Source organism: Xenopus laevis, chromosome 7S (assembly GCF_017654675.1).
Source record: "Xenopus laevis strain J_2021 chromosome 7S, Xenopus_laevis_v10.1, whole genome shotgun sequence".
Taxonomy (NCBI): Eukaryota; Metazoa; Chordata; class Amphibia; order Anura; family Pipidae; genus Xenopus; species Xenopus laevis.
Genome location: NC_054384.1, coordinates 18,506,583 through 18,527,648, shown reverse-complemented (window position 1 = coordinate 18,527,648; position 21,066 = coordinate 18,506,583). Strand labels below are relative to the sequence as shown.

Sequence of the window (21,066 nt, the reverse complement as noted above, 5' to 3'; positions counted from 1 at the left end):
GTACGCATGAGCATTTCTTGTGAGCAAACTTAAAACGCATCAGCTTGGTTGTACTCTTGGACGTGCAGATGTGGTTTGTTGCATTTGGGTTTCATTGCACTTTTTATGCTGCGCATGCTGCATTTTTTGGGGGGCTTGCATTCAAAAGACTATAGAATAGTGGGTTGCAGCATTTGGCACTCATAGAAACAGTTATGCTGATCGATGAGTTGTTTTTTTTTTTTTTATTTAAAAGCCTGTATGTATGAGTCCTTATAGGGATTCTGCCATGATTTTTATGGTTTAGTTTTTATTTCTAAATTTCACTGCAAATAATTCACTCTAAAATACTAAATTTCAACCAGCAAGTGTATTTTTTTTTTAGTTGTAATATTAGTGTGCAGGTGCATCTCAGGTCATTTTGCCTGGCCATGTGCTTTCAGAAAGAGCCAGCACTTTAGGATGGAACTGCTTTCAGACAGGCTGTTGTTTTTCCTACTCGATGTAACTGAAGGTGTCTCAGTGGGACATAGATTTTTAATATTGAATGCTGTATTTAGATCTACCAGGGAGTGGATATCTGGTTACCTTCCCATTGGTCTGCTGCTGGGGGAGGGAGAAGGGATGGGGTGATATCACTCCAACTTGCAGTGAAGCAGTAAAGAGCGACTGAAGTTTATCAGAGCACAAGTCACATGCCTGGGGGCAGCTGGGAAACTGACAATATGTCTAGCCCCATGTAAGATTTCAATATTAAATATAAAAAAATCTGTTTGCTCCTTTGAAAAAACGGATTTCAGTGCAGAAGTCTGCTGGAGCAGCACTATTAACTGATGCATTTTGAAAAAAACATGACAGTATCCCTTTAAGTAAACAAAATACCATACATAACAGTATGGGATTCCTTATACAGAAACCTGTTATCCAGAATGTTCTGAATTACAGGAAGCCTGGCTCCCAATATTTTTAAGGATCATTTACTTTATCTCTGTAATAATAAAACAGTACAGGAATGGGACCTATTATCCAAAATGCTTAGGACCTTGGTTTTCCAGATAAGGGATCTCTTTTGTAATTTAGATCTTCATACCTTGTCTATTAGAAAATCATGTAAACATTAAATAAACCCAATAGACTGGCTTTGCTTCCAATAAGGATTAATTATATCTTAGTTGGGATCAAGTACAAACTGCTGTTTTATTATTGCATAGAATATTACATGAAATAATTTCTAAAAATATGGATTATATCATTATAATGGAGTCTATGGGAGATGGCCATTCTGTAATTCAGAGCTTCTTGCATAACAGGTTTCCGGATAACTGATCGCATACCTGTACCCAGGGCAGCCATCAGGGGGGGGACAGGGGGGAGAGTTGTAGGGGGCCCCGAAGGTATGGGGGGCCCCGGCCACGCCACACTTTCTTGATTAGTCGGGCCCCCATCTTTCTGAGAGCTGCTGACTTCAGAAAGGCATGGACGTTTAAGGGGCCCTAGCCACCAATTTTCTTATAATGTGGGGGGGGGCCTGGCCACCAATTTTTGCCACCAATTTTTTTTTTCTCATGTGGGGTCCTAGCCACCAATTTTCTTATAATGTGGGGGGGGGCCTGGCCACCAATTTTTGCCACCAATTTTTTTTTTCTCATGTGGGGTCCTAGCCACTAATATTTTTTAATGGGTGGCCCTGGCCACAAATGATTTTTTATGGGGGGCCCTGACCACCAATATCTTTTTATTTTTTTATTAAGATGTGGGAACCCTAGACACCAATAATTTTTTTGTTTTTTTACTGTGTGGTGGGGAGGGCGGACTTGTAGGTGGGGCTTGCGGTGGGCGCAGCCCAGGGGGCCCAGGAAATTTGGTCGTATGGGGCCCTGCGATTTCTGATGGCGGTCCTGCCTGTACCTTGTACTCGATACTAAAAAAGCAACATGAAATCATAATGGTGGCAAAACAGTCCTATTGGGTTGTTAAATTACAGAGAGATCCCATATATGCAGAAAAGCCCAGGTCCAAAGCATTTTGGGTAGTACCTGTACCTGGAATCAAGTGAGACGGAAGAGGAAATTGGCCCTAAAAGCTTATAGTTAAGTGGGTAATAAGTCCAATAACTTCTAGAATTAGGGCCACAATACCAGCAATTGTGGTTTTGTGTTTCTGCTCGGACTGGTAGGAATGAATCATGTGTGACAATAGTATTAGGAAGAAGGGAGCTACATTTGGGGTTTGGTGCCGCATGTAGCAAAATATAGGTGTTGTTCTCCGTTTTTTTTTTTTACCTACAATGCAACCTTCTTTCCCAGCATTCCAGTGTAATTGCCTTCTGCAAAGCACGTAACTGGTGTTTTAGCAATACAGGTACAAAATGTGTGTTGTGTGCTATATGCAAGTTGTTGCTGAAATAGCATGAGAGATCAAAGACACCATTTGTTCCCAGTTTAACTGGTTTATGTTGGAGCACCTAATGGACACAACCTACAAAGGGAATCAGTGCCTAGTGCAGGTGGTGTAAAGGGCTTCCTTGTGCTGCACCTTGCACCATATTCTAAGGGAGGAACTCCATGGGCAATTTCGGGGCGATCCGACGCGCTGCGCAAAAAACGCAGGCGTCAAGTTAGATGCAATGGAAATAAGGTAAGCAACAGGAACGTCAGATGGTGTTGCAGCGTTCGTCTGACGTGACACGACTGTCAGATGCAGACACTGGAAGCTTTTGACAAGCTCAAAGCCATAATAATCACTTTGAGGGCCATATACAACTTTTAACCTCCTAGTTGAACTGCCCTCTATCATTACCTTCTTACCAAGGTATATAAAATATACCCAATTTATTTTTCCTTTACTCAAGAATGAAAAGTGGGTACTTACAGCCTGTGTGTAAAAAACATTATTTTTAGGGATGCACCGAATCCACTATTTTGGATTCGACCGAACCGCCGAATCCTTAGTGAAAGATTCGGCCGAATACCGAACCGAATCCTAATTTGCATATGCAAATTAGGGGTGGGAAGGGGTAAATATTTTTTACTTCCTTGTTTTGTGACAAAAAGTCACATGATTTCCCTTCCCACCCCTAATTTTCATATGCAAATTCAGATTCGGTGCAGCCGGCAGAATTATTTTAGACTGAGCAAAGAAGCAGAAGTCACACTGCTTGTATTTACAGAGCTGTGCAAATTATATTTGACCAGTAGATGGCACTGTTTCATTTTTAGTTTTAATGTTCAAAATCGCTTAAATTGTAAATATCTTATTGCTATATTCCTTAACTATACCTTATCTTCAGCAGCCGATTCCTCTGCAATCCGTAATAAACTGTAGCTTCCTGCTAAAGACAGTAAATGGAAGATTAGAATAATCAGAGATAGAGAAATTACCAATTTTATTGTGGAAATCTATTTCTGATCCATTCATTATCAGTTTACAAAAATAACTGAGCCCTCTTATCACTTGCATTTACATCACTATTCATATTTTTTGACTGCTTCTTGAGCTACAATGTGCCATAGTCTATACGTATTCCATGCTGTGAAATCTTTCTCTGTATACACATACACTGACATATACATATAGGGGCAAATTTACTTACCTCCGTAGATCCGCCAGCGTTGTCTTTGCCGAACTTCGCCAGGCGTAGATTCGTCAGGACATCGCAAATTCACGAAGATCCGAAGTTCCGCACAAGTTACCGATCGTGTCCAAAGTTGCGCTAACGAAGTTACGATGAGCGGTCCGAAGTTGCGCTAGCGAAGTCTAATTTGCATACAGCACCAAATTTGAATTTCAATGGAGGTGTATACAGCAGCGCATACAGAACACTACACAAGCGCAGGGAAACTTAATAAAAGTTTATTTAGGTGTTCTAATGCCCTACACATGTGCCCACAGTATAGTTAAGGTGCCACAAATGTGGGGAAGGTGGGGACCCTAAAAAAAAAATTTGTTATTTTTCAGCCTATCAACTATTTTGGGACTTAGAAAATGTTTCAACTTTTTTTTTTTTTTTTTTTAAACTCCTATCTACTCTATTCCACTTTACCTGCTCTAACCTGGCGAAGTAAACTCTGGCGAAGGAGGTCACGTTCAGAAAAAGACCAATGTTAGTAAATTTGCGTATTTTCGCCCCCTTCGCCAGAGTGCAACTTCGCCAGTGTTCGGTTGCGAAATTGCGCTAGGCTATCAGCATGGCTGGTGAATTTTCGCCAGGGTGACTGATAGTAAATTTGCGAAGTTGCTAAAATGACTTCACACTGGCGCCAGCGTTCGTCACTTCGCCCTTTAGTAAATTTGCCCCATATAGTATACAGATGAAAATAATCAAGGTCCTATGATTGTTTGTGAAACACAAAATGCGTGAGGTTACTTCCATTTATACCAAATAAACTTTTGAATTTTTACACGTCTGGTGGGAAGACTGCTCTTTGAGTGCCTGCTCTATTACAGTACGGTTTTGATATATGTTATACACACTTAAAACTCATAAATATATGCACAGAGATATAGATATATTCATGAGTAAATGGGTAATAGGATGCAGCATGGCAAAGCTTTTATAGAAGACCGAACCAGCCCTGGGCAAGTTAGTTATTTGATTCACTAGAGGCGCCCAAACTACAGTCATTCCTAAGTCATTTAAAAGGGGTTGTTCACCTTTAAAATAACTTTTACTATAGCGAAATGAGAGTTGTATTATGAGACAATCTGCAACTGGTTTTCATTATTTGTGATTTTGTTTAGTTATTTTTATTCAACAGCTCTCTCAATTTGAACAATGTGGTTGCTAGGGTCAAAATCACCCTAGCAACTATATTGATTTAAATAAGACACTGGAATATGAATAGGAGAGGCCTGAATAGAAAGATAAGTAATAAAAAGTAACAATTTACTTGTAGCCTAACCGAGCCTTTGTTTTTAAGAAGGTAACCCCCCCCCCCTTTAATATCTTGGAAGTGTCAGAAGACGACGGCAAATAATTAAAAAAAAAAACTATTTAAAAAAAAAAAAAAAAGGCCAGCTGAAAAGTTTCTTGAAGAAGCAATTCTATATCATACTGAACCTTTTAACCTTACTTCTATTTTTATGTATCTGTAATGTTGTTATGGGCTCAGGGACGGCCCAAATAAATGCAGTTTTAAGGATGCTTTCTCAATAAAAACTCATGATTTGTTGCAAGTGCCTATCTCTGTTTATTTTATTTTTACTGACACGTAGGCACCCCCTGGTTGTTTATCATTAACTTCTATAATTAATCTAATTATTTTCCAAAAGAACATATTAAACTGTTCATAAGCAGTTTAAAAAAGAGCATACGTTCTCTTCCTTTATTACCAAAGTGAAACATACATCTTTCTAACATTGAATGCATAAAAATGTTTGATGTGTTTATCCAGTGGTGGAATTAGGTGCCATCTGCTGCTTAGTTTCTTTTTAATTAGGGGATATATTCAAAGGATAACACTTATAGAGGCTGCCTCTGTAACTAAGGCTATTATTTAAAACAGAGCCCCATAATTCAAGGATTTATCTAGCGTTAAAGGAATCTTTTTGTGTGAAAATAAAAACTGGGGAAATAGACTGTGCAAAATAAAAAATGTTTCTAAAATAGTAAGTTAGCCAAAAATGTAATGTATAAAGGCTGGAGTGACTGGATGTGTAACATAATAGCCAGAACACTACTTCCTGCTTTTCAGCTCTCTTGGTTTCCACTGATTGGTTACCAGGCAGTGACCAATCAGAGACTTGAGGGGGGGCCACATGGGTCATAACTGTTGCTTTTGAATCTGAGCTGAATGCTGAGGATCAATTACAAACTCACTGAACATTATGTCCCATGTGGCCCCCCTTCAAGTCTCTGACTAACGCAGACTTAGAGAGCTGAAAAGCAGGAAGTAGTGTTATGTTAGACATTCAGTCACTCCAGCTTTTATACATTACATTTTTTGGCTAACTAACTATAAACATCTTTTATTTTGCACAGCCTATCTATTTACCTAGTTTTTATTTTTACAATGAATTCCTTTAAATGTTGCAACTTGTTAATTAAGAGCCAAAGAACAGAAATGTGGACTTCCCAAGACTGTGTTAGAGGCAGGGCAGGCAATTACTTTCACTTTCCATTCTGCATTTCCTACAAGTCACTGCACTTCACGCATCCTCCCTCCCACCTCACAGTCTATTATTTTTACAATGAATTCCTTTAAATGTGGCAACTTGTTTGTTAATTAAGAGCCAAAGAACAGAAATGTGGACTTCCCAAGACTGTGTTAGAGGCGGGGCAGGCAATTACTTTCACTTTCTATTCTGCATTTCCTACAAGTCACTGCACTTCACTCATCCCCCCCTCCCACCTCACAGTCTATAGCTGTGTAGCCAGTGCAAAGATATGGGCATCAGGTCCCCATTCTAGAGCATAAACAAGATTTTGAGGCGTTACAAAGCTTCTCTTAATAACAGTGTCCACAAAATGGCTGCTGCCTGCTTGTTGTGATTGTGATTTCAAAGGCTGGTGGCAACAAAGATTCAAATATTTTTTATAGTGTACATACGTTTATTTTGCTAAACAAACACAAAAGAAAAGAATTTAATTAATTCGTGGGGGGTGACAGGTCCCCTTTAACACTTTGCTTGCCAAGCACGTACGGCATATGTGCTAGCAGGCAAGGCCTTTATCTGCCAAGGGCGTACTATGTATGTCCTTGCAGAAATCGTCGGTCCCCTCTGCATCTGCGGCTTTAGGGGTCTTTGTTCACAGAAGGCAAATCAACAGCGGAGAAAATTCATACGCACTATTTTTATTTGGGGTCCGCACATCCCAGGTGCTTTGGTATATCTATGCATATTGGGCATCAAACTGTTCCGTAGACCCTTGGCATCGATATCTAGGGTGTTATATGATTACTTTTTTTACAATTATATGTTATATGATTACTTTCTTACATTTTTATGTAAGAAATTGGGTGAGATAAATGCGGCCTATTGCAATATTTTTAGGCGATTTTTAGAAATGTTGTAAAAACCGATGCTTTAACCGCAGCTTTTCATTATGGTAGTTTGGAGTTGAAAGACATAATGAGCCATTTTGGATTTTTCAGAATGTGTACTTTCCAAAGATCCACCATAATTTGTGTACCTTTTATACCACATAATACTGGCAGTGTTTATAAATTAGTGTAAATGTAAGCCATCAAAAAAGTAGGCACATGTAGATTTTGGGGTCTTTTGGGGTCTTTTTGTACTTCGATGTACATTGGTAAACCTATAAACATATTAGACATAAAACAGTTCAGAGGACCCCAGACTTTTACATTTAGGGTGATTTTATCTTGATATCTAATAGTTTGTGGGAAATACGATGCTGCAGGGTGGAAGTTTTGAGGTGATTTTTGGAAATGTTACCAAAATCGCCAAATTTAGTAAAGGTTTGCCGCTTGGTGCTTTGGAGTAGAAAGACATGCATACCCAATTTGGATTAGGGGGAATGTGTACTTTCCAAAAACATATGTTTTTCTGGGGTGAAAGTACTTTTTTCTACCTTTGCCCCCCCCCCCCCCCCCCCCAAAATGATGTAAATGTGTTGATCTTGCAGTATCTGGAATTATAGCTCGAATGTGGTGTCTACATTTTGGGGCCCCTGTATGCCACATGCTTGGGTCAACCTATACATATTGGGCATCAGACTGTTCAGTGGACTCCAGGCTTTCATATTTTATATTGGTACCTAAAGATGTGTGGGAGATATGATTCTGTAGATTGGAAGGTTTGAGGTCATTTTTTTAAAAATTCACCAATTTCTACAAAAAAATATAACTGTAGGAAAGAATTGCAACTTGGCAGTTTGGAGTACATATATATATTTACCCATGTTTGATTCTCCAGAATCTGTTCTTTCTAATAATGGGTAGTTTTCTAGAGTAAACCTACTGTCAGTGGATTGTTTGCCCTTGAAATCAGAAGTATGCCGTTTGGGGAGCGGTGCTTTGGAAATTTTGGTAGTGTACTGCTTGTAGATTTTTGATCTATACAAGTGAGAAATCTCCATAAAACTATATACATTTGGTATTGGTGCATTCAGGAGACATAGAACTTTCCAAATTGTCTGTGTTCTCATACATAAACTAAATTATGTTGCTGATATATGTGATTGTTCTTTGTGAAACATGATTTTTTTAATTTTATCAGACACTTAGAAGCCTGTATTTTTTTACAGAAGTAGAATTACACCAAAATTCTAGTTTGTCCTGAAAAAAAACATTTTCAATTTTTTCCCTGGGTAAACTAAAAGACCCCCCCCAGGAAAGGCCCTTAAAGTGAAAGAGTACAAAATGTCTAAAAACTGCTTGGCAGTAGATGTTCGCATTTAGGACAAATCGGCTGGCAGGGAAAGGGTTAAGTCTACAACTTTAATGTTGTTGCTACCTTTTTATTACTCATCTTTCTATACAGACCCTCTCCTATTCATAGTTCAGTCTCACATTCAAATTAATGTCTAGTTGCTAGCATAATTTGGGCCCTAGCAACCAGATAGCTGCCGAAATGCTGAACTGAAGAGCTGCTGAGGAAAAGGCTAAATAGCTCATAAGCCACACCTAGCAACAATGCAATTATCCTTTTTTAAATAGTTTTTTTTCAATTATTTGCCTTCCTTTCCAACATCTTTTCAGCTTTCCAATGGGGGTCACTGATCCTAATAAAAAAAAAACTATTGTTCTGTGAGTATACAGTTATTACTGTTCTCTTCCAAACCATTGCCAGGTAAACAAGACCCTAGCAACCAGATAGCTGCTGGTACTCCAAACTGGAGAGCTGCTGAACAAAAAACTTAACTTAACCAAAAAAAATCCCACAAAAAAATGAAAAGTTAGTTTAAACCCCTTATCCTAATGGGATATGTTTTCATTTTGTTTTGCTGAAAATCAGAGGTTTGAGTCCAACCAGGAGCCACATTGGAGCTAGGAAGGATACTAAGTTCATTAGTTATTCAGCTGGGAACAATACTTTGTATATTATTCACATACCAGAATATGTATACTTTATTTTAGCTGGGGGGGGGGCACAGTCATAGCGGGCAAATACTGCTGATAAACTGACCTGTGCTCAAGTTAAGGAAATCCCTGCAATGTGACCTTTGAGCAGCCACCAAGGACTGGAGTTGAGAAACAGATGTAACCTTTGTATTGTAACATTTACACATTCTAAAGCCTTTAGATAAAGCTGGACACTAGCAGTAACTTTTGGAGTGTATTACAATGATCTCCTCTATAAGTTTGTAGATAGTGTGGGGGGGCATTTCTTAGTATGTTCTAGGTGAAGGTGTATCAGAAGGGTAAGTACACGTCATGCACAGTTTAATCACTGTCCACCAATGGGCCATTATACTAAAATTGACTTTAGGAGGCCTCTAGCTATAAGGCAAAATATAAGGTCAGGCACAAGTAAGGTTGCCACCTTTGCTGGAAAAAAATAACGGCCTTCCTATATATTTATCTTTTTCCCCTATTAATAACATTGGGACCAACCATCATTTTTATCGGCCAGGCCGGTAAAATACCCCCCAGGTGGCAACCCTATCAAGGGCTTGTCCCTGTCCTCCCATATGGAAACTGATCAGCCCTTGGCATTTGCTAGTGCAGTCAATAAAAAAATAACGAAAGCAAACATCATAGTGGCTGGTTTGGGTCACAGGGCTGCAATCTTAAGAGAGCAGTGTGTGTCGGGATAACAATCCAATGCAAGGGTGCAAAGTGCAGCACAAGGCAGGCAATAAGCTCAGGGATCTATTGCACCCTGTGCCCAGTGGTGCTCTCTAATGTGCACATCATAATGGCACTTACGTTCCTCCATTAGCTCCTCATGAATGCAGTGCTGCAGAATTTAGGCAGCATTTTATTCATGGGGGGAAGCGCAGGAACCTGTGCCACGAATGCTGATAGTGGGGCAGGTTGCAACGTACAAAAAACATGTTGGTTTGCTCCTCTTTTTTTGCACCGTACCCCCTGCCCCGTCCTCCGTCTTGTTATACTTTTAGGACTTTGTAAATCAGATCTAAACTGTCTGGAGCCTTTCTGGCATGAAAATTGTTTGCAACACATCCCTGTCTATGAATTTATAAGGAAGCCAGATGGGTAAGCAGAACTTCACCCCTCCCAAATATAGGCTGCATAAATATCCATTTAGCTTCTGGGGAAATTGTGTCTGGCAAAAATATTGTAAACAGCAAACTGCAATCATAAATTACACAACATGTTTCTGGCTAAAGCCTGGCCTATCCAATATGAAGGGTATTTGCAAATAACACTTGGTCTCACCCTGTAGCTGTCCAGCTGTTCTTGGTACAGTAGTAGTCCATTTTACATTTTTCAGGGAACCAGAAAAAAATTATGTAAAATCCAGGAAAAATGTAAAATCAGGAACATTTCTTATGCATTAGATATTAGTGGGATCTAAAAAAAAACGAGGGAACCTTAAAACCAGGGGATGTAGAATTCATAGGTTGAATAATCTTGTAAACATATTTTAGATATCCTAGGATATGATAACAATGTAATGCATCACTATACTCAATAGTAACAAGTGCAATAGGACACAGTTTGCACATACACAGAATAGTGGAGTATTTTTTTTTGCTTTCTACCAGTAACAACCCAAACCAGATCAGAATTCATTTGATATAACATAACTGAAGCCACTGTAGCCCCTTGTCCCCATCTGTTTATTTCAGTATGTTATAGAATGGCTATAGGATTATTTGCTTTCTTCTTCTATCTCTTTCCAGCTTTCAAAAGGGGGTCACTGATCCCATATACAAAACAGATTATCTGTAACGCCACATATGTATTGTTATTGCTGCATTTTTATTACTCATTTTTTCTATTCACTCCCTTTCCTAGTGACGTGTTTCTCTCATACCGTCATAACTAGGCATGAGCTTGATCTCAGAGATCAACGCAGTTCTGAAATTCAGTCTATTTCTGACATTTAACAGTAACAGTCTGGGTATTTTGTAAGTCTTTCCAAATAGAACACCTCTTCTCCAGCACCAGGGTGTGAAGCTGACCTTTGCATGAGGCATCAAATGTTGGACACTGTGTTATGCCAGTTGTGGCTTGGACCAGGTTAGCAATATCTGTCTTCAGAAAACAACTGACCAATCAGCTATAAAAACAAGTGGGTAAGCAAACAAGGTGGCATTATGGGAAAGTGCTGAGATCAGTAACTAAGATTATCCACAGACATAGGGCCAAATTTACGAAAGGGCGAAGTAACTAACACGGGCAAAAATTTGCCAGCGTGACGTCATTTTGGTACTTCGCCGATTTACTTTCATAAATTTGCCTCTGTGTGTGTGAGTGTGAGTGTGAGAGAGAGTGTGTGTGTGTGTCTGTGAGAGTGTGTGAGAGAGAGAATGTGTGTGTGTGACAGAGTGTGTGTGTGAGAGAGTGTGTGACAGAGTGTGTGTGTGAGAGAGAGAGTGAGTGTGTGTGTTTGTGAGAGTGTGTGTGTGTGACAGAGTGTGTGACAGAGAGAGTGTGTGTGACGAGTGTGTGAGAGAGAGTGTGTGTGTGTGTGAGAGTGTGTGACAGTGTGTGTGAGAGAGTGAGTGTGTGTGTGAGAGTGTGTGTGTGTGTGACAGAGTGTGTGTGAGTGTGTGTGTGTGTGACAGAGTGTGTGTGTGACAGAGTGTGTGTGAGAGAGTGAGTGTGTGAAAGAGAGAGAGTGTGTGTGTGTGAAAGAGAGAGTGTGTGGAAGAGAGAGAGAATGTGTGTGTGGGAGAGAGTGAGTGTGTGACAGAGAGAGTGTGTGTGAGTATGTGAGAGAGTGTGTGTGTGAGAGAGTGTTGGAGTGAGAGAGAGTGTGTGAGAGAGAGAGTGTTGGAGTGAGAGAGAGTTGGAGTGAGAGAGAGAGTGTGTGTGTGTGTGTGTGTGTGTGTGTGTGAGAGTGTTGGAGTGAGAGTGTGTGTGTGTGTGTGTGTGTGTGAGTGAGAGTGTTGGAGTGAGAGTGTGTGTGAGAGTGTTGGAGTGAGAGTGTGTGTGTGTGTGTGGGGGGGGGGTTACTTATTCAGGGATGTTTAACATGAAACCAACCAGTCCTTGAGTAGCATCATTTCCCAAAATCTTTGAAAGTGCTAAACAACAGCTTGAGGGTTGTACATTGGACATCTATGATAACCCTCAAAGCAAAACTGGAAGTGGACACGACATGAGTTCATCATGAGAAATCTTACACAGAGAACAACACAAACAACTCATGAGAGCACAGGACTTCCCACATCCTGTCCCTTTAACCAAGTCAGCTGATTTCTACAACAAAACAACCCGTCTACGCCCAGGGACCTGGTGCAACCTAACCTGCTGTTGGCCTCACTGCCCCTGACTGATACTCATAGCACTGGCTACTGTAGGACGCGAACTTTAACCTGAACTACAAGTCCCAGTATTCCCAGACGGCCCGAAAACAAACCCCTCACTATAGGCACTAACTGGACGTATAGGAAACTGTATCCGATTCTCTTGCAGTTTATTGTCTCCTTGACAGAAGCAAAACTCGTGAAAGCTTCTGCTTATAGTAAAAAGGCCCTTTCTCAACCAACTTGTTTTTGTAAAGAAGCTGCAGTTTACGCAGCAAAGCCGCCTCTCTCAACATGGCTGCCAGATTCCGACACACTTAAAACCAATCATCGACGACTTCCCGTGCCGGCAGCAGCCTATCAGCGATAGGGTCTTTGTGAACTTTTAAAAGAAAAGTCCAATGGACTGCTGCTGGTAGGCGTGGTCTGGCCGTCCTTCGTTCAAGATAGGTGGGCTTGTCGGAGCTTGCCTGTGTGCCTGGTACAGGAGCCGTGTCCCTGTTGGAGAGGCACAAGGGAAGGGACTGGGTGCTGAGAGGTGGAAGGGAACATAGCGGCAATATGACTCTTTTGCTGTCACAGGCCGTTCCCAGCAGCGCCTCTGGCAGCGTGGAGTCCCCGGTGAGTAGAAGAAACAATAAGGGTCCTATATGGTGGGTAGGTGGCTGTCACATTCCTGTATAGTAACAGTGAGCAGCCCCTTCTTATCCCAGCTCTGCTACAACCGCTATCCTTCTCCAGTAGGGGATGCTGGGAATTGTAGTTTTTCCAAATACAAACGATTTCAAGCCTGTGTTCCTTTTACATTCATTTCATCCTCTTTGCCTTTTCCTCTTTTATTTATTTTAAGTTGACCTGGAGTGACAGTGTCAGCAGTACAGAGGGCACTTCCTATCTGATTTCTAAATAATAATAATTATTATTAGGATATATGTATTGTTCTGAGTGCTATTGCTGTACAGGTATGGGACCTATTATCCAGACATGGGATTTTTCCGGATAATCGATCTTTTGTCATGTGGATCATCATACCTTAAAGGGGTCGTTCACCTTTCAGTAAACTTTTAGTAAAATAGAATAGAATGGCCAGTTATAAGCAATTTTTCAATTAGTCTTCATTATTTATTTTTTATAGTTTTTAAATGATTTGCCTTTTTCTTATGATTCTTTCTAGCTTTCAAGTGGGGGTCACTGACCCCTTTGAAAAAAACAAATGCTCTGTCAAGCTACAAATGTATTGTTATTGCTACTTTTTATTACTTGTCTTTCTATGCAGGTCGTGTCCTATTCGTATTCCAGTCTCTTATTCAAATCAGTGCATGGTTGCTAGGGTAATTTGAACCTTAGCAACCAGATGGCTGAAATAGAAAACTAGAGAGCTGCTGAATAAAAAGCTAAATAACTCCAAAAACAGAAATAATGGAAAAATAGCCAATTGCTAATTGTATCAGAATATCAATCTCTGCATCATACTAAAATTCAAAGGGGAACAACCCCGTTAAGTCTACTAGAAAATCATGTACAATTTAAATAACCCCAATAGGCATTTGGGATCAAGTAGAAGGTACTGTTTTTATTATTAAAGAGAGAAAAATAGGAAATCATTTGTAAAAATTTGGATTATTTCATTATAACGGAGATGGCCTTTCCGTAATTCGGAGTTTTCTGGATAATGGGTTTCCGGATAACGGATCCTATTCCTTTACTGATAATTATTGCGCAGCCTAATGCCTTCCATTTGTTTTTGTTTCCGTCTCCCCATAACTCCGTCTGTTGAACGGTTTGATTAAGTTGCATTCTTCATGTTTACATCTATAGCTTGTTGTTCAAAATATAAACAAGGGCAGCGATTGGCATCTGTGCCATGAGGTTTATTATATATATATATATATATATATATATATATATATATATATATATATATATATATATATATATATATATATATATATATATATATATAATTTTTTTTTTTTTTTTAACCTTTTAAGTGCCAGCAGAATTTCACATTTTGGTTACGCGAAATGCCAGCCGTTTTTGAAACATTTTGTGCTCTCTCACTTTAGGGGCATTTTCTGAGGGGAAAACCTATAGTTTACCTAGGAAAACTATACATTGTTTTTTTCGGTAGAAACTGAGCTTTCTAAATCTGCCTGAGTTTTCATGTATTTACACCTGTGCAAAAAAATTTATAGTGCTAAATACCAAAAAAAAATGAAAAATTACCATTTTTCATCGTATATCAATTTATACCAGAAAAATATTTCATTTTACGGATGAAAATCCAACTGATTTGGAAAGCCTTATGTCTCTCGAACGTGCCAATACCAGATATGTATAGTTTTAGGGAGATTTAGGATTTCTGTACAGCAAAAACTCCCGGCAGTCTATTACCAAATTTTGAAAGCACTAAGGCAGAAAACGGCATGCTTTAGATTCCAAGGCAAAAATCCTGAAACCGTAGGTTTACCCCAGAAAACCATACATTTTTGAAAAGTACACATTCTGCCGATTACAAAATGGGTAACTATGTCTCTCTACTCCCAACTACCAAACATAAAAGCTTGTCTGAACATAGCGGTTTTTCAACAAAAAATTCAAAATTCTGAAAAATCATTTCAAAGGTTTTATTTTGCTGCTCCGCATATCCCAAACTATATTAGGTACCAAGAAAAAGCACCTGAAATATGATTGCCAGGGGTCCACTGAACAATTTGATATCCATTATGCATAGGTTTACCAAAGTATCTGGCATTTAGAGACACCAATATGTAGTTAGCACATCCAAATTGTTCAGGACTTTACTTCAGCTACTGAGAAATCAACACATTGACTGCATTTTTTGTGGGGTAAAAACACAGAATTATATGTTTACCCCCCAAACCCATATATTTTTGGAAAGTACACATTCTACTGAATCTAAAATGGGTACCCATGCCTTTCTGCTCCAAACTACTGAGTCGCAAGGCTTTCCCAAAATTGTCGGTTTTGGTGAAATATCTGAAAATTTCCTCAAACCTTCAACTTCCCAGCACCATATCACCCATGTATCATTACGTACTAAGAAAAAGCACCCTAAATATGATTGCCAGGGTTCCTCTGAACATTTTGGTGGTCATTGTTCATAAGTTTACCAAAGTATCTGGCATTTAGAGGCCCCAAAATGAAGTTAGCGCATACAAACAGTCCCGTGGGTAACTTCAGCTAATGAAAGATCAACACATTGACTGCATTTTTGTGGGGTAAAAACACAGAAATATATGTTTACCCCCCAAAACCCATATATTTTTGGAAAGTACACATTCTACCGAATCTAAAATGGGTACCCATGCCTTTCTGCTCCAAACTACTGAGTCGTAAGGCTTTCCCACAATTGTCGGTTTTTGTGAAATATCTGAAAATTGCCTCAAAGCTTCAACTTCCCAGCACCATATCACCCATGTATCGTTACGCACCAAGAAAAAGCACCCTAAATATGATTGCCAGGGTTCCTCCAAACAGTTTGGTGGCCATTGTTCATAGGTTTATCAAAGTATCTGGCATTTAGAGGCCTCAAAATGAAGTTAGCGCATACAAATAGTCCTGTGGGTAACTTCATCTAATGAAAAATCAACACATTGACTGCATTTTTGTGGGGTAAAAACACAGAAATATATGTTTACCCCCCAAACCCATACATTTTTGGAAAGTACACATTCTACTGAATCTAAAATGGGTACCCATGCCTTTCTGCTCCAAACTACTGAGTCGCAAGGCTTTCCCAAAGTTGTCGGTTTTGGTGAAATATCTGAAAATTGCCTCAAAGCTTCAACTTCCCAGCACCATATCACCCATGTGTCATTACGTACTAAGAAAAAGCACCCTAAATATGATTGCCAGGGTTCCTCTGAACATTTTGGTGGCCATTGTTCATAAGTTTACCAAAGTATCTGGCATTTAGAGTCCCCAAAATGAAGTTAGCGCATACAAACAGTCCCCGTGGGTAACTTCAGCTAATGAAAAATCAACACATTGACTGCATTTTTGTGGGGTAAAAACACAGAAATATATGTTTACCCCCCAAACCCATACATTTTTGGAAAGTACACATTCTACCGAATCTAAAATGGGTACCCATGCCTTATTGCTCCAAACTACTGAGTCGCAAGGCTTTCCCAAAGTTGTCGGTTTTGGTGAAATATCTGAAAATTGCCTCAAAGCTTCAACTTCCCAGCACCATATCACCCATGTGTCATTACGTACTAAGAAAAAGCACCCTAAATATGATTGCCAGGGTTACTCCGAACAGTTTGGTGGCCATTGTTCATAGGTTTACCAAAGTATCTGGCATTTAGAGGCCCCAAAATGAAGTTAGCGCATACAAACAGTCCCGTGGGTAACTTCAGCTAATGAAAATCAACACATTGACTGCATTTTTGTGGGGTAAAAACACAGAAATATATGTTTACCCCCCAAACCCATATATTTTTGGAAAGTACACATTCTACTGAATCTAAAATGGGTACCCATGCCTTTCTGCTCCAAACTACTGAGTCGCAAGGCTTTCCCAAAGTTGTCGGTTTTGGTGAAATATCTGAAAATTGCCTCAAAGCTTCAACTTCCCAGCACCATATCACCCATGTGTCATTACGTACTAAGAAAAAGCACCCTAAATATGATTGCCAGGGTTCCTCCGAACAGTTTGGTGGCCATTGTTCATAGGTTTACCAAAGTATCTGGCATTTAGAGGCCCCAAAATGAAGTTAGCGCATACAAACAGTCCCGTGGGTAACTTCAGCTAATGAAAAATCAACACATTGACTGCATTTTTGTGGGGTAAAAACACAGAAATATATGTTTACCCCCCAAACCCATACATTTTTGGAAAGTACACATTCTACCGAATCTAAAATGGGTACCCATGCCTTATTGCTCCAAACTACTGAGTCGCAAGGCTTTCCCAAAGTTGTCGGTTTTGGTGAAATATCTGAAAATTGCCTCAAAGCTTCAACTTCCCAGCACCATATCACCCATGTGTCATTACGTACTAAGAAAAAGCACCCTAAATATGATTGCCAGGGTTACTCCGAACAGTTTGGTGGCCATTGTTCATAGGTTTACCAAAGTATCTGGCATTTAGAGGCCCCAAAATGAAGTTTAGCGCATACAAACAGTCCCGTGGGTAACTTCAGCTAATGAAAATCAACACATTGACTGCATTTTTGTGGGGTAAAAACACAGAAATATATGTTTACCCCCCAAACCCATACATTTTTGGAAAGTACACATTCTACCGAATCTAAAATGGGTACCCATGCCTTATTGCTCCAAACTACTGAGTCGCAAGGCTTTCCCAAAGTTGTCGGTTTTGGTGAAATATCTGAAAATTGCCTCAAAGCTTCAACTTCCCAGCACCATATCACCCATGTGTCATTACGTACTAAGAAAAGCACCCTAAATATGATTGCCAGGGTTCCTCCGAACAGTTTGGTGGCCATTGTTCATAGGTTTACCAAAGTATCTGGCATTTAGAGGCCCCAAAATGAAGTTAGCGCATACAAACAGTCCCGTGGGTAACTTCAGCTAATGAAAAATCAACACATTGACTGCATTTTTGTGGGGTAAAAACACAGAAATATATGTTTACCCCCCAAACCCATACATTTTTGGAAAGTACACATTCTACCGAATCTAAAATGGGTACCCATGCCTTATTGCTCCAAACTACTGAGTCGCAAGGCTTTCCCAAAGTTGTCGGTTTTGGTGAAATATCTGAAAAATTGCCTCAAAGCTTCAACTTCCCAGCACCATATCACCCATGTGTCATTACGTACTAAGAAAAAGCACCCTAAATATGATTGCCAGGGTTACTCCGAACAGTTTGGTGGCCATTGTTCATAGGTTTACCAAAGTATCTGGCATTTAGAGTCCCCAAAATGAAGTTAGCGCATACAAACAGTCCCGTGGGTAACTTCAGCTAATGAAAAATCAACACATTGACTGCATTTTTGTGGGGTAAAAACACAGAAATATATGTTTACCCCCAAACCCATACATTTTTGGAAAGTACACATTCTACCGAATCTAAAATGGGTACCCATGCCTTATTGCTCCAAACTACTGAGTCGCAAGGCTTTCCCAAAGTTGTCGGTTTTGGTGAAATATCTGAAAATTGCCTCAAAGCTTCAACTTCCCAGCACCATATCACCCATGTGTCATTACGTACTAAGAAAAAGCACCCTAAATATGATTGCCAGGGTTCCTCAGAACATTTTGGTGGCCATCGTTCATAAGTTTACCAAAGTATATGGCATTTAGAGGCCCCAAAATGAAGTTAGCACATACAAATTGTCCGGTGGGTAACTTCAGCTAATGAAAAATTAACACATTCACTGCATTTTTGTGGGGTAAAAACACAGAAATAGATGTTTACCCCCCAACCCCATATATTTTTGGAAAGTACACATTCTACAGAATCTAAAATGGGTACCCATGCCTTTCTGCTCCAAACTACTGAGTCGCAAGGCTTTGCCAAATTTGGCGGTTTTGGTGAAATATCTGGAAATTGCCTCAAAGCTTCAACTTTCCAGCATCGTATTGTCCATGTATCATTACCAGCATAAAGCATCCTAAATATAAACATATGGGTCTACTAAACAGTTTGATGCCCAATGTGCATAGATATACCAAACTATGTGGCGCACAGAGACCCCCAAATGACAATATGTATAGACATTTTCACGGCTGACGCTCTGGCTGCTGCAATATGAGCACCTGGAGTGTGTATTATGCGACATTAGACCCCCCTAACAGTACAGAGACCCCAGAAAACCATATATTTTCAGAAAGTACACATTCTGACGAATCCAATATGGGTAAATAAGTGTTTCTACTGCAAACTGCCAAACTGCAAAGCAATGCTGAACATAACGGTTTTTATCAAATTTCTGAAAATCGTCACAAAGCTTGAATTCTACCCCATTATATGCCACACATTTCGTAACGTATCAGCATAAAACATCCTAAATATGAACGCCAGGGGTCTACTGAACACTTTGATGCCCAGTATGCATAGATATACCAAACTATGTGGCGCACAGAGACCCCCAAATGACAATAGTGTATATACATTTTCATGGCTGACGCGCTGGCTGCTGCAATATGAGCACCTGGTGTGCGTATTATGCGACATTAGACCCCCCTAACAGTACAGAGACCCCAGAAAACCATATATTTTCAGAAAGTACACATTCTGACGAATCCAATATGGGTAAATAAGTGTTTCTACTGCAAACTGGCAAACAGCAAAGCAATGCTGAACATAACGGTTTTTATCAAATTTCTGAAAATCGTCACAAAGCTTGAATTTTACCCCATTATATGCCCCACATTTCATAACTTATCAGCATAAAACATCCTAAATATGAACGCCAGGGGTCTACTGAACACTTTGATGCCCAATATGCATAGATATACCAAACTATGTGGCGCACAGAGACCCCCAAATGACAATAGTGTATATACATTTTCACGGCTGACGCTCTGGCTGCTGCAATATGAGCACCTGGAGTGTGTATTATGCGACATTAGACCCCCCTAACAGTACAGAGACCCCAGAAAACCATATATTTTCAGAAAGTACACATTCTGACGAATCCAATATGGGTAAATAAGTGTTTCTACTGCAAACTGCCAAACTGCAAAGCAATGCTGAACATAACGGTTTTTATCAAATTTCTGAAAATCGTCACAAAGCTTGAATTCTACCCCATTATATGCCACACATTTCGTAACGTATCAGCATAAAACATCCTAAATATGAACGCCAGGGGTCTACTGAACACTTTGATGCCCAGTATGCATAGATATACCAAACTATGTGGTGTACAGAGACCCCCAAATGACAATAGTGTATATACATTTTCACGGCTGACGCTGGCTGCTGCAATATGAGCACCTGGTGTGTGTATTATGCGACATTAGACCCCCCTAACAGTACAGAGACCCCAGAAAACCATATATTTTCAGAAAGTACACATTCTGACGAATCCAATATGGGTAAATAAGTGTTTCTACTGCAAACTGCCAAACTGCAAAGCAATGCTGAAAATAACGGTTTTTATCAAATTTCTGAAAATCGTCACAAAGCTTGAATTTTACCCCATTATATGCCCCACATTTCGTAACGTATCAGCATAAAACATCCTAAATATGAACGCCAGGGGTCTACTGAACACTTTGATGCCCAATATGCATAGATATACCAAACTATGTGGCGCACAGAGACCCCCAAATGACAATAGTGTATATACATTTTCACGGCTGACGCGCTGGCTGCTGCAATATGAGCACCTGGTGTGTGTATTATGCGACATTAGACCCCCCTAACAGTACAGAGACCCCAGAAAACCATATATTTTCAGAAAGTACACATTCTGAAGAATCCAATATGGGTAAATAAGTGTTTCTACTGCAAACTGCCAAACTGCAAAGCAATGCTGAACATAACGGTTTTTATCAAATTTCTGAAAATCGTCACAAAGCTTGAATTTTACCCCATTATATGCCCCACATTTCTTAACGTATCAGCATAAAACATCCTAAATATGAACGCCAGGGGTCTACTGAACACTTTGATGCCCAGTATGCATAGATATACCAAACTATGTGGTGTACAGAGACCCCCAAATGACAATAGTGTATATACATTTTCACGGCTGACGCGCTGGCTGCTGCAATATGAGCACCTGGTGTGTGTATTA

At 39.8% G+C, this 21,066-nt stretch overlaps 1 protein-coding gene across 1 annotated transcript in view; it reads left to right on the top strand.

Moving 5' to 3' along the window:
- The first annotated feature begins 12,060 nt into the window (after positions 1-12,060).
- Positions 12,061-21,066, top strand: part of wbp1l.S (WW domain binding protein 1 like S homeolog) — a 46,884-nt gene continuing 37,878 nt past the window's right edge. The window contains exon 1 of the mRNA XM_018227440.2: positions 12,061-12,946. Coding sequence (XP_018082929.1) covers positions 12,887-12,946 — 60 coding nt within the window. The 5' untranslated portion in view covers positions 12,061-12,886. The remainder of the gene's footprint in view (positions 12,947-21,066) is intronic.